This window comes from Hemitrygon akajei, chromosome 17, assembly GCF_048418815.1.
Source record: "Hemitrygon akajei chromosome 17, sHemAka1.3, whole genome shotgun sequence".
In the NCBI taxonomy this organism is placed as follows: Eukaryota; Metazoa; Chordata; class Chondrichthyes; order Myliobatiformes; family Dasyatidae; genus Hemitrygon; species Hemitrygon akajei.
The window spans coordinates 28,713,402-28,728,001 of NC_133140.1; the positions used below are offsets into that span (position 1 = coordinate 28,713,402).

Sequence of the window (14,600 nt, forward strand, 5' to 3'; positions counted from 1 at the left end):
CATTTGATGGAGGTGGACAGTTGACAGTGGGAGTTACTAAACAGAGTGATGGGGTCTCATCGGGAGGACACGGACATTTGATGGAGGTGGACAGTTGACAGTGGGAGTTACTAAACAGAGTGATGGGGTCTAGTTGGGAGGACACAGACATTTGATGGAGGTGGACAGTTGACAGTGGAAGTTAGTAAACAGAGTGATGGGGTCTATGATGGAGGTGGACAGTTGACAGTGGGAGTTACTAAACAGAGTGATGGGGTCTAGTTGGGAGGACACTGACATTTGATGGAGGTGGACAGTTGACAGTGGGATTAGTAAACAGAGTGATGGGGTCTCATCGGGAGGACACGGACATTTGATGGAGGTGGACAGTTGACAGTCGGAGTTACTAAACAGAGTGATGGGGTCTAATTGGGAGGACATGGACATTTGATGGAGGTGGACAGTTGTCAGTGGGAGTTACTAAACAGAGTGATGGGGTCTAGTTGGGGGGACACGGACATTTGATGGAGGTGGACAGTTGACAGTGGGAGTTACTAAACAGAGTGATGGGGTCTAGTTGGGAGGACACGGACATTTGATGGAGGTGGACAGTTGACAGTGGGAGTTACTAAACAGAGTGATGGGGTCTCATCGGGAGGACACGGACATTTGATGGAGGTGGACAGTTGACAGTGGGTGTTAGTAAACAGAGCGATGGGATCTGGTTGGGAGGATACGGATATTTGATGGAGGTGGACAGTTGACAGTGGGAGTTACTAAACAGTGATGGGGTCTTTGATGGAGGTGGACAGTTGACAGTGGGAGTTAGTAAACAGAGTGATGGGGTCTAATTGGGAGGTCACGGACATTTGATGGAGGTGGACAGTTGACAGTGGAAGTTACTAAACAGAGTGATGGGGTGTCATCGGGAGGAGACGGGCATTTGATGGAGGTGGACATTTGACAGTGGGAGTTACTAAACAGAGTGATGGGGTCTAATTGGGAGGACATGGACATTTGATGGAGGTGGACGGTTGACAGTGGGAGTTACTAAACAGAGTGATGGGGTCTAATTGGGAGGACATGGACATTTGATGGAGGTGGACAGTTGACAGTGGGAGTTACTAAACAGAGTGATGGGGTCTCATCGGGAGGACACGGACATTTGATGGAGGTGGACAGTTGACAGTGGGAGTTACTAAACAGAGTGATGGGGTCTAGTTGGGAGGACACGGACATTTGATGGAGGTGGTCAGTTGACAGTGGGAGTTAGTAAACAGAGTGATGGGGTCTATGATGGAGGTGGACAGTTGACAGTGGGAGTTACTAAACAGTGATGGGGTCTATGATGGAGGTGGACAGTTGACAGTGGGAATTACTAAACAGAGTGATGAGGTCTAGTTGGGTGGACACGGACATTTGATGGAGGTGGACAGTTGACAGTGGGAGTTACTAAACAGAGTGATGAGGTCTAGTTGGGAGGACACGGACATTTGATGGAGGTGGACAGTTGACAGTGGGAGTTACTAAACTGAGTGATGAGGTCTAGTTGGGAGGACACGGACATTTGATGGAGGTGGACAGTTGACAGTGGGAGTTACTAAACAGACTGATGGGGTTTAGTTGAGAGGACACGGACATTTGATGGAGGTTGCAGTTGACAGTGGGAGTTACTAAACAGAGTGATGGGGTCTAGTTGGGAGGACATGGACATTTGATGGAGGTGGACATTTGACAGTGGGAGTTACTAAACAGAGTGATGGGGTCTCATCGGGTGGACACGGACATTTGATGGAGGTGGACAGTTGACAGTGGGTGTTAGTAAACAGAGCGATGGGGTCTGGTTGGGAGGATACGGATATTTGATGGAGGTGGACAGTTGACAGTGGGAGTTAGTAAACAGAGTGATGGGGTCTGGTTGGGAAGACATGGACATTTGATGGAGGTGGACAGTTGACAGTGCGAGTTAGTAAACAGAGTGATGGGGTCTAGTTGGGAGGACACGGACATTTGATGGAGGTGTACAGTTGACAGTGTGAGTTACTAAACAGAGCGATGGGTTCTGGTTGGGAGGACACGGACATTTGATGGAGGTGGACAGTTGACTGTGGGAGTTAGTAAACAGAGTGATGGGGTCTGGTTGGGAAGGCATGGACATTTGATGGAGGTGGACAGTTGACAGTGGGAGTTAGTAAACAGAGTGATGGGGTCTAATCGGGAGGACACGGACATTTGATGGAGGTGGACAGTTGACAGTGGGAGTTACTAAACTGAGTGATGGGATCTAGTTGGGAGGACATAGACATTTGATGGAGGTGAACAGTTGACAGTGGGAGTTACTAAACAGAGTGACGGTATCTAATTGGGAGGACATGGACATTTGATGGAGGTGGACAGTTGACAGTGGGAGTTACTAAACAGAGTGATGGGGTCTCATCGGGAGGACATGGACATTTGATGGAGGTGGACAGTTGACAGTGGGAGTTACTTATCAGAGTGATGAGGTCTAGTTGGGAGGACACGGACATTTGATGGAGGTGGACAGTTGACAGTCGGTGTTACTAATCAGAGTGATGAGGTCTAGTTGGGAGGACACGGACATTTGATGGAGGTGGACAGTTGACAGTGGGAGTTACTAAACAGAGTGATCGGGTCTAGTTGGGAGGACACGGACATTTGATGGAGGTGGACAGTTGACAGTGGGAGTTACTAAACAGAGTGATGGTGTCTAATTGGGAGGACATGGACATTTGATGGAGGTGGACAGTTGACAGTGGGAGTTACTAAACAGAGTGATGGGGTCTCATCGGGAGGACACGGACATTTGATGGAGGTGGACAGTTGACAGTGGGAGTTCCTAAACAGAGTGATGGGGTCTAGTTGGGAGGACACAGACATTTGATGGAGGTGGACAGTTGACAGTGGAAGTTAGTAAACAGAGTGATGGGGTCTATGATGGAGGTGGAGAGTTGACAGTGGGAGTTACTAAACAGTGATGGGGTCTAGTTGGGAGGACACGGACATTTGATGGAGGTGGACAGTTGACAGTGGGTGTTAGTAAACAGAGTGTTGGGGTCTCCTCGGGAGGACACGGGCATTTGATTGAGGTGGACAGTTGACAGTGGGAGTTACTAAACAGAGTGATGGGGTCTAGTTGGGAGGACACTGACATTTGATGGAGGTGGACAGTTGACAGTGGGATTAGTAAACAGAGTGATGGGGTCTCATCGGGAGGACACGGACATTTGATGGAGGTGGACAGTTGACAGTCGGAGTTACTAAACAGAGTGATGGGGTCTAATTGGGAGGACACGGACATTTGATGGAGGTGGACAGTTGTCAGTGGGAGTTACTAAACAGAGTGATGGGGTCTAGTTGGGAGGACACGGACATTTGATGGAGGTGGACAGCTGACAGTGGGAGTTACTAAACAGAGTGATGGGGTCTAGTTGGGAGGACACGGACATTTGATGGAGGTGGACAGTTGACAGTGGGAGTTACTAAACAGAGTGCTGGGGTCTCATCAGGAGGACACGGACATTTGATGGAGGTGGACAGTTGACAGTGGGAGTTAGTAAACAGGGTGATGCGGTCTAGTTGGGAGGACACGGACATTTGATGGTGGTGGACAGTTGTCAGTGGGAGTTACTAAACAGAGTGATGGGGTCTAGTTGGGAGGACACGGACATTTGATGGAGGTGGACAGTTGACAGTGGGAGTTACTAAACAGAGTGATGGGGTCTAGTTGGGAGGACACGGACATTTGTTGGAGGTGGACAGTTGACAGTGGGAGTTACTAAACAGAGTGATGGAGTCTAGTTGGGAGGACACGGACATTTGATGGAGGTGGACAGTTGACAGTGGGTGTTACTAAACAGAGTGATGGTGTCTCATCGGGAGGACACGGACATTTGATGGAGGTGGACAGTTGACAGTGGGTGTTAGTAAACAGAGCGATGGGGTCTGGTTGGGAGGATACGGATATTTGATGGAGGTGGACAGTTGACAGTGGGAGTTAGTAAACAGAGTGATGGGGTCTGGTTGGGAAGACATGGACATTTGATGGAGGTGGACAGTTGACAGTGGGAGTTAGTAAACAGAGTGATGGGGTCTAATTGGGAGGACACGGACATTTGATGGAGGTGGACAGTTGACAGTGGAAGTTACTAAACAGAGTGATGGGGTGTCATCGGGAGGAGACGGACATTTGATGGAGGTGGACATTTGACAGTGGGAGTTACTAAACAGAGTGATTGGGTCTAGTTGGGAGGACACGGACATTTGATGGAGGTGGACAGTTGACAGTGGGAGTTAGTAAACAGAGTGATGTGGTTTCATCGGGAGGACACGGACATTTGATGGAGGTGGACAGTTGACAGTGGGAGTTACTAAACAGAGTGATGGGGTCTCATCAGGAGGACACGGACATTTGATGGAGGTGGACAGTTGACAGTGGGAGTTACTAAACAGAGTGATGTGGTCTGGTTGGGAGGATACGGACATTTGATGGAGGTGGACAGTTGACAGTGGGAGTTACTAAACAGAGTGATGGGGTTTAGTTGGGAGGACACGGACATTTGATGGAGGTGGACAGTTGACAGTGGGAGTTAGTAAACAGAGTGATGCGGTCTTGTTGGGAGGACACGGACAGTTGATGGAGGTGGACAGTTGACAGTGGGAGTTACTAAACAGAGTGATGGGGTTTAGTTGAGAGGACACGGACATTTGATGGAGGTTGCAGTTGACAGTGTGAGTTACTAAACAGTGTGATGGGATCTAGTTGTGAGGACATGGACATTTGATGGAGGTGGACAGTTGACAGTGGGAGTTACTAAACAGAGTGATGGGGTCTCATCGGGAGGACACGGACATTTGATGGAGTTGGACAGTTGACAGTGGGTGTTAGTAAACAGAGCGATGGGGTCTGGTTGGGAGGATACGGATATTTGATGGAGGTGGACAGTTGACAGTGGGAGTTAGTAAACAGAGTGATGGGGTCTGGTTGGGAAGACATGGACATTTGATGGAGGTGGAAGTTGACAGTTGACAGTGCGAGTTAGTAAACAGAGCGATGGGGTCTAGTTGGGAGGACACGGACATTTGATGGAGGTGGACAGTTGACAGTGGGAGTTACTAAACAGAGCGATGTGTTCTGGTTGGGAGGACACGGACATTTGATGGAGGTGGACAGTTGACTGTGGGAGTTAGTAAACAGAGTGATGGGGTCTGGTTGGGAAGACATGGACATTTGATGGAGTGGTACAGTTGACAGTGGGAGTTAGTAAACAGAGTGATGGCGTCTAATCGGGAGGACACGGACATTTGATGGAGGTGGACAGTTGACAGTGGGAGTTACTAAACAGAGTGATGGGATCTACTTGGGAGGACACGGACATTTGATGGAGGTGGACAGTTGACAGTGGGAGTTACTAAACAGAGTGATGGGGTCTCATCGGGAGGACACGGACATTTGATGGAGGTGGACAGTTGACAGTGGGAGTTACTAAACAGAGTGATGGGGTTTAGTTGGGAGGACACGGACATTTGATGGAGGTGGACAGTTGACAGTGGGAGTTTGTAAACAGAGTGATGCGGTCTAGTTGGGAGGACACGGACATTTGATGGAGGTGGACAGTTGACAGTGGGAGTTACTAAACACAGTGATGGGGTTTAGTTGAGAGGACACGGACATTTGATGGAGGTTGCAGTTGACAGTGTGTGTTACTAAACAGTGTGATGGGGTCTAGTTGGGAGGACATGGACATTTGATGGAGGTGGACAGTTGACAGTGGGAGTTACTAAACAGAGTTATGGGGTCTCATCGGGTGGACACGGACATTTGATGGAGGTGGACAGTTGACAGTGGGTGTTAGTAAACAGAGCGATGGGGTCTGGTTGGGAGGATACGGATATTTGATGGAGGTGGACAGTTGACAGTGGGAGTTAATAAACAGAGTGATGGGGTCTGGTTGGGAAGACATGGACATTTGATGGAGGTGGACAGTTGACAGTGCGAGTTAGTAAACAGAGTGATGGGGTCTAGTTGGGAGGACACGGACATTTGATGGAGGTGGACAGTTGACAGTGGGAGTTAGTAAACAGAGTGATGTGGTTTCATCGGGAGGACACGGACATTTGATGGAGGTGGACAGTTGACAGTGGGAGTTACTAAACAGAGTGATGGGGTCTCATCGGGAGGACACGGACATTTGATGGAGGTGGACAGTTGACAGTGGGAGTTACTAAACAGAGTGATGTGGTCTGGTTGGGAGGATACGGACATTTGATGGAGGTGGACAGTTGACAGTGGGAGTTACTAAACAGAGTGATGGGGTTTAGTTGGGAGGACACGGACATTTGATGGAGGTGGACAGTTGACAGTGGGAGTTAGTAAACAGAGTGATGCGGTCTAGTTGGGAGGACACGGACATTTGATGGAGGTGGACAGTTGACAGTGGGAGTTACTAAACAGAGTGATGGGGTTTAGTTGAGAGGACACGGACATTTGATGGAGGTTGCAGTTGACAGTGTGAGTTACTAAACAGTGTGATGGGATCTAGTTGTGAGGACATGGACATTTGATGGAGGTGGACAGTTGACAGTTGGAGTTACTAAACAGAGTGATGGGGTCTCATCGGGTGGACACGGACATTTGATGGAGGTGGACAGTTGACAGTGGGTGTTAGTAAACAGAGCGATGGGGTCTGGTTGGGAGGATACGGATATTTGATGGAGGTGGACAGTTGACAGTGGGAGTTAGTAAACAGAGTGATGGGGTCTGGTTGGGAAGACATGGACATTTGATGGAGGTGGACAGTTGACAGTGCGAGTTAGTAAACAGAGTGATGGGGTCTAGTTGGGAGGACACGGACATTTGATGGAGGTGGACAGTTGACAGTGGGAGTTACTAAACAGAGCGATGTGTTCTGGTTGGGAGGACACGGACATTTGATGGAGGTGGACAGTTGACTGTGGGAGTTAGTAAACAGAGTGATGGGGTCTGGTTGGGAAGACATGGACATTTGATGGAGTGGTACAGTTGACAGTGGGAGTTAGTAAACAGAGTGATGGCGTCTAATCGGGAGGAAACGGACATTTGATGGAGGAGGACAGTTGACAGTGGGAGTTACTAAACAGAGTGATGGGATCTACTTGGGAGGACACGGACATTTGATGGAGGTGGACAGTTGACAGTGGGAGTTACTAAACAGAGTGATGGGGTCTCATCGGGAGGACACGGACATTTGATGGAGGTGGACAGTTGACAGTGTGAGTTACTAAACAGAGTGATGGGGTTTAGTTGGGAGGACACGGACATTTGATGGAGGTGGACAGTTGACAGTGGGAGTTTGTAAACAGAGTGATGCGGTCTAGTTGGGAGGACACGGACATTTGATGGAGGTGGACAGTTGACAGTGGGAGTTACTAAACAGAGTGATGGGGTTTAGTTGAGAGGACACGGACATTTGATGGAGGTTGCAGTTGACAGTGTGTGTTACTAAACAGTGTGATGGGGTCTCATCGGGAGGACACGGGCATTTGATGGAGGTGGACAGTTGACAGTGGGAGTTACTAAACAGAGTGATGGGGTCTAGTTGGGAGGACACTGACATTTGATGGAGGTGGACAGTTGACAGTGGGATTAGTAAACAGAGTGATGGGGTCTCATCGGGAGGACACGGACATTTGATGGAGGTGGACAGTTGACAGTCGGAGTTACTAAACAGAGTGATGGGGTCTAATTGGGAGGACATGGACATTTGATGGAGGTGGACAGTTGTCAGTGGGAGTTACTAAACAGAGTGATGGGGTCTAGTTGGGAGGACACGGACATTTGATGGAGGTGGACAGTTGACAGTGGGAGTTACTAAACAGAGTGATGGGGTCTAGTTGGGAGGACACGGACATTTGATGGAGGTGGACAGTTGACAGTGGGAGTTACTAAACAGAGTGATGGGGTCTCATCGGGAGGACACGGACATTTGATGGAGGTGGACAGTTGACAGTGGGAGTTAGTAAACAGGGTGATGCGGTCTAGTTGGGAGGACACGGACATTTGATGGTGGTGGACAGTTGTCAGTGGGAGTTACTAAACAGAGTGATGGGGTCTAGTTGGGAGGACACGGACATTTGATGGAGGTGGACAGTTGACAGTGGGAGTTACTAAACAGAGTGATGGGGTCTAGTTGGGAGGACACGGATATTTGTTGGAGGTGGACAGTTGACAGTGGGAGTTACTAAACAGAGTGATGGAGTCTAGTTGGGAGGACACGGACATTTGATGGAGGTGGACAGTTGACAGTGGGAGTTACTAAACAGAGTGATGGGGTCTCATCGGGAGGACACGGACATTTGATGGAGGTGGACAGTTGACAGTGGGTGTTAGTAAACAGAGCGATGGGGTCTGGTTGGGAGGATACGGATATTTGATGGAGGTGGACAGTTGACAGTGGGAGTTAGTAAACAGAGTGATGGGGTCTGGTTGGGAAGACATGGACATTTGATGGAGGTGGACAGTTGACAGTGGGAGTTAGTAAACAGAGTGATGGGGTCTAATTGGGAGGTCACGGACATTTGATGGAGGTGGACAGTTGACAGTGGAAGTTACTAAACAGAGTGATGGGGTGTCATCGGGAGGAGACGGACATTTGATGGAGGTGGACATTTGACAGTGGGAGTTACTAAACAGAGTGATGGGGTCTAGTTGGGAGGACACGGACATTTGATGGAGGTGGACAGTTGACAGTGGGAGTTAGTAAACAGAGTGATGTGGTTTCATCGGGAGGACACGGACATTTGATGGAGGTGGACAGTTGACAGTGGGAGTTACTAAACAGAGTGATGGGGTCTCATCGGGAGGACACGGACATTTGTTGGAGGTGGACAGTTGACAGTGGGAGTTACTAAACAGAGTGATGGAGTCTAGTTGGGAGGACACGGACATTTGATGGAGGTGGACAGTTGACAGTGGGAGTTACTAAACAGAGTGATGGGGTCTCATCGGGAGGACACGGACATTTGATGGAGGTGGACAGTTGACAGTGGGAGTTACTAAACAGAGTGATGGGGTCTAGTTGGGAGGACACAGACATTTGATGGAGGTGGACAGTTGACAGTGGAAGTTAGTAAACAGAGTGATGGGGTCTATGATGGAGGTGGACAGTTGACAGTGGGAGTTACTAAACAGAGTGATGGGGTCTAGTTGGGAGGACACTGACATTTGATGGAGGTGGACAGTTGACAGTGGGATTAGTAAACAGAGTGATGGGGTCTCATCGGGAGGACACGGACATTTGATGGAGGTGGACAGTTGACAGTCGGAGTTACTAAACAGAGTGATGGGGTCTAATTGGGAGGACATGGACATTTGATGGAGGTGGACAGTTGTCAGTGGGAGTTACTAAACAGAGTGATGGGGTCTAGTTGGGGGGACACGGACATTTGATGGAGGTGGACAGTTGACAGTGGGAGTTACTAAACAGAGTGATGGGGTCTAGTTGGGAGGACACGGACATTTGATGGAGGTGGACAGTTGACAGTGGGAGTTACTAAACAGAGTGATGGGGTCTCATCGGGAGGACACGGACATTTGATGGAGGTGGACAGTTGACAGTGGGAGTTAGTAAACAGGGTGATGCGGTCTAGTTGGGAGGACACGGACATTTGATGGTGGTGGACAGTTGTCAGTGGGAGTTACTAAACAGAGTGATGGGGTCTAGTTGGGAGGACACGGACATTTGATGGAGGTGGACAGTTGACAGTGGGAGTTACTAAACAGAGTGATGGGGTCTAGTTGGGAGGACACGGACATTTGTTGGAGGTGGACAGTTGACAGTGGGAGTTACTAAACAGAGTGATGGAGTCTAGTTGGGAGGACACGGACATTTGATGGAGGTGGACAGTTGACAGTGGGAGTTACTAAACAGAGTGATGGGGTCTCATCGGGAGGACACGGACATTTGATGGAGGTGGACAGTTGACAGTGGGTGTTAGTAAACAGAGCGATGGGGTCTGGTTGGGAAGACATGGACATTTGATGGAGGTGGACAGTTGACAGTGGGAGTTAGTAAACAGAGTGATGGGGTCTAATTGGGAGGTCACGGACATTTGATGGAGGTGGACAGTTGACAGTGGAAGTTACTAAACAGAGTGATGGGGTGTCATCGGGAGGAGACGGGCATTTGATGGAGGTGGACATTTGACAGTGGGAGTTACTAAACAGAGTGATGGGGTCTAGTTGGGAGGACACGGACATTTGATGGAGGTGGACAGTTGACAGTGGGAGTCAGTAAACAGAGTGATGTGGTTTCATCGGGAGGACACGGACATTTGATGGAGGTGGACAGTTGACAGTGGGAGTTACTAAACTGAGTGATGAGGTCTAGTTGGGAGGACACGGACATTTGATGGAGGTGGACAGTTGACAGTGGGAGTTACTAAACTGAGTGATGGGATCTAGTTGGGAGGACATGGACATTTGATGGAGGTGAACAGTTGACAGTAGGAGTTACTAAACAGAGTGATGGTATCTAATTGGGAGGACATGGACATTTGATGGAGGTGGACAGTTGACAGTGGGAGTTACTAAACAGAGTGATGGGGTCTCATCGGGAGGACATGGACATTTGATGGAGGTGGACAGTTGACAGTGGGAGTTACTAAACAGTGATGGGGTCTAATTAGGAGGACACGGACATTTGATGGAGGTGGACAGTTGACAGTGGGTGTTAGTAAACTGAGTGATGGGGTCTAGTTGGCAGGACACGGACATTTGATGGAGGTGGACAGTTGACAGTGGGAGTTACTAAACAGAGTGATGGGGTCTAGTTGGGAGGACATGGACAGGACGCACATTTCTGCAGAGTTCTCGCTCATGACTACCCCTGTCATATTTCCCCTGAATCAAATCAATGCTGATTTTTTGCACGCTAGTCACCGAGCAATTTCTGATACAAGCGGGGCTTCAACCAAAAACAGTCTGCAGTGAAGGCTCGGTGGCCAGAGCTCTGAGTGTGCGAGTCGCTGCAAATCCACTGGGGAAGTGAGAGGACGGTGTAGTGAGCCCACTGGCAGCTGAAGACCGTTTATCCTGGGGTTGGAGCATTGTGTATGTTAATGGAAGTGGGTGGGGCAACAGGGCTTGTTTTACCATTGTTTTGTCACTAGTTGTCTTTTGTTTTGTTGTCTTCTGCTTTGTACCAAGGATTGTGGGCATGTTATGGTGGCCACTCTTGTGGGCTGCCCCCAGCACATGCTTAGGTGTGTTGGTTGCTAATGCAAATGAGGCTTTTCACTATACATTTCAATGTGCCTATGATAAATAAATCTGAATCTTGAATTGGAATCTATTTGATGTATCATGACTGCCCGTAACTTCTTATTTCTAAAGATGAGGGAAGGAAATGGCAGTGCAGGTTTGCATTATAGGACCAGAAATCCGGAGAATTTATTCAAATCTCACCAATGTATTGTGAGATTTAATTTAATTTAGAAAAGGAAAACCTAGAATAAAGGAGCTGAGATTTGCTTTGAAGCAGTTTATTAGTGACTTTTGAACTCCAGTTCCACAGCAATGTATTTATCCTAACTGCTGGCTGAAGTTTGTGGCATGGAGTGGAGATGGGAAATAAATCATTACCAATCAAGTGCCATGCACATCTCAAAAATTAATTAAAAAAATTAGAGTTTCAATCTAAAGGCAAACCATAAAGCAGATCGTAGTGATGTGAACTAACGCCAGAAAATGCCTGAAATACTCAACAGGTCAGGCAGCATCTGTGGAGAAAGGAAAGGCAGGGTTAATACTTCAGAGCCAGCCACAGCTGAAGGAATTGTTTTTTATTCATATTAAACCCATTTCTCTCTCCACAGATACTGCCTGACTTGCAAATAATTTCCAACATTTCCTGTTTTACTCTTACTATTTTGCACAATTGACCTCACTTTGCCATTTTGCCATCCATGACCGTGCACTGTTTTTTAAAATCATAAATTGAAGCTAATTCAGCAATTAAACTACTTGCTCATTATGCTTATAACACTTTCTACAAACAGGATCAGCTGGATTGAGCAACTGTTGACAGATTTTGTTTCCTTCACTTTGAGACATGTTCTTAAGGGACAGGTAAATGTACTTTATTTCAATTTTATATAAATAAAGCTTTCAGAATGCTGTTCTCTTCAAAACTTCCACGTTGAAGTTTGGGATAATGTTGGCCTTATGTAGTTTTGTGCTGGTTCCAGGAACAATCACTGAAGGCTGAGCTGATAATCGGGTTAAAATGTGTATGGTTGGTACTGTTTTACTCTTCTGTGCTAAATGAGTGAAATTCGTTCTCTTTTACATCTTTACCTAAGCCATTTCGATACAGATATCCAGCATAATGAAGGAAGTTGCTCCCTGCTGTAGATACCAGGAATCCTCCCTTTTGGAACTATTAGGTCTGATGGAGAGATTAACTTTGCTCCAATGACCATTCCTCACTAAACTCAGTGCAAGTTGCCGTCTCCTTTAGTCACCAACTTGGAGGGAAGGGAGTCACGCTGCAAACCAGTTCTTCGGAAAGGAAATTGGCAGCTCTTCAATGTATTCCTCATACTTGAATCACCTAATGTTTACTTTCTACAATTCCATGCTCATGGTCGATTGCATATACTGACTTGTAACGTCAAGCTGACTCCCAATTAAACACACAAAACTATTCGTCTCAGATGGAGACCAGAGGGCGTACAGGAGCAAGATATTCCAACTAGTAGAGTGGTATCACAGCAACAACCTGGCACTCAATGTCAGTAAGATGAAAGAGCTGATTGTGGACTTCAGGAAGGGTGAGACAAAGGAACACATACCAATCCTCACAGAGAAATCAGAAGTGGAGAGAGTGAGCAGTTTCAAGTTCCTGGGTGTCAAGATCTCTGAGGGCTAACCTGGTCCCAACATATCGATATAGTTGTAAAGAAAGCAAGACAGTGGCTATACTTCATTTGGCACATCAACAAATACACTCAAAAACTTCTATAATTGTACCATGGAGAGCATTCTGACAGGGTGTATCACTGTCTGGTATGGAGGGGCTACTGCACAGGACTGAAAGAAGCTGCAGAAGGTTGTAAATCTAGTCAACTCCATCTTGGGCACTGGCCTACAAAGTACCCAGGATATCTTCAAGGAATGGTGTCTCAGAAAGGCAGCGTCCATTATTAAGGACCTCCAGCACCCAGGGCATGCTCTTTTCTCACTGTTACCATCAGGTAGGAGGTACAGAAGCCTGAAGGCACACACTCAGTGATTCAGGAACAGCTTCTTCCCCTCTGCCATCCGATTCCTAAATGGACATTAAACCCGTGAACACCACCTCACTTTTTAAATATGCAATTATTTCTGCTTTTGCACGATTTTAATCTATTCAAAATACAAATACAGGAAATTTATTTGTTTGTTTATTTATTTATTTCCTTCTATATTATCTATTGCATTGAACTGCTGCTGTTAAGTTGACAAATTTCACGACACATGCCGGTGATAATAAACCTGACTCTGATTCTGTATGGACTTGCTCAGCATAGGTACACTGAACAGTAACTAATCTTTTGACGAACCTGAAAATCTGCTAATATCAGTGTGTATTATTTCCTTTTAAAAGTGTTGAGCGGTTTCTACAGTATAAAGCATCATTTTCATTCACATAAATCCTGGATCTCAGTTACCCTCATTGACCAATGGACCAATGTAGTGAAATGCCCTGCCTACTGCTTGTTGCCACTGGGGACAACTGGACACATTGTTTCCTCTACAGCCTGCTCTCTGGATCACCGGAGAGAATCCCAGTCTTGGTCCATCCCTTGGTGTGGTTGAGATTAAATATTCATGTGGTCTGCATTCCGCCTTACAGAGTGTCAGGACAGCTCGACGTACGTACTCTTTGTGGATTGATCACACCGGTCCTTTTCTTTACTTGTAGCTACTAGCTACCAATGCTGGGAATCTGAAGAAAAAACGGAAAATGCTGGAACCACAAAACAAATCCAGCATTTCAGATCAAGAGCGCTTCATCAGAACCAGAACTATGAGAAAACAGCAATGTCTATATGGATGGAGGGTCCTTGGCCTGAAGCTTTGGTACTTCCTCACCCTCTCCACGGGTGCTGCTCAACCCGCTGAGTGCTTCCAGAATTTTCTCAGCTTCTATATGTGTTGAGCTTTGCTGCACTTTTGAGATGGTGTTCATCTTGGATGTTTGACCTTCAGACACTGTGAGCCAGGCCATGGGACTCACCATTAATGTGATTTGCCTGTTCCGTGGTCATGCTCGGGCTAATAAGAGTTACATTAGTAGGAGAATAGAATAAGTTCTTGTAACTTCAATTTGATAAAAGAGTCAAGCACTTGGAGATACATTCATAATTGGAACATATTTTAATAGAAGGTGCAACAGAAATCTTTTGCATCATCTGTGTTCAGGAGTTTAGTCCCCAAAGAAAAGGCACGTACATCTCACACTGAAGAATTTTAAGTTTCTCAAATCTTAAGACCATAAGACATAGGAGCAGAGTTAGGCCATTCAGCCCATCACATCTGCTCTGCCATCCCATCAATGCTAATTCATTATCCCTCTCAACCC

At 47.2% G+C, this 14,600-nt stretch overlaps 1 protein-coding gene across 3 annotated transcripts in view; it reads left to right on the forward strand.

Moving 5' to 3' along the window:
- The window catches only part of cetp (cholesteryl ester transfer protein, plasma), a 191,392-nt gene that overhangs the window by 152,049 nt on the left and 24,743 nt on the right, over positions 1 to 14,600 (forward strand). For all 3 annotated transcript variants that reach the window (XR_012101877.1, XM_073069833.1, XM_073069834.1), the window contains exon 6: positions 12,034 to 12,103. Coding sequence is in view for 2 of the 3 variants with exons in the window: in XM_073069833.1 (XP_072925934.1) it covers positions 12,034 to 12,103 (70 nt within the window). In the remaining variant the exon portion in view is untranslated. The remainder of the gene's footprint in view (positions 1 to 12,033; positions 12,104 to 14,600) is intronic.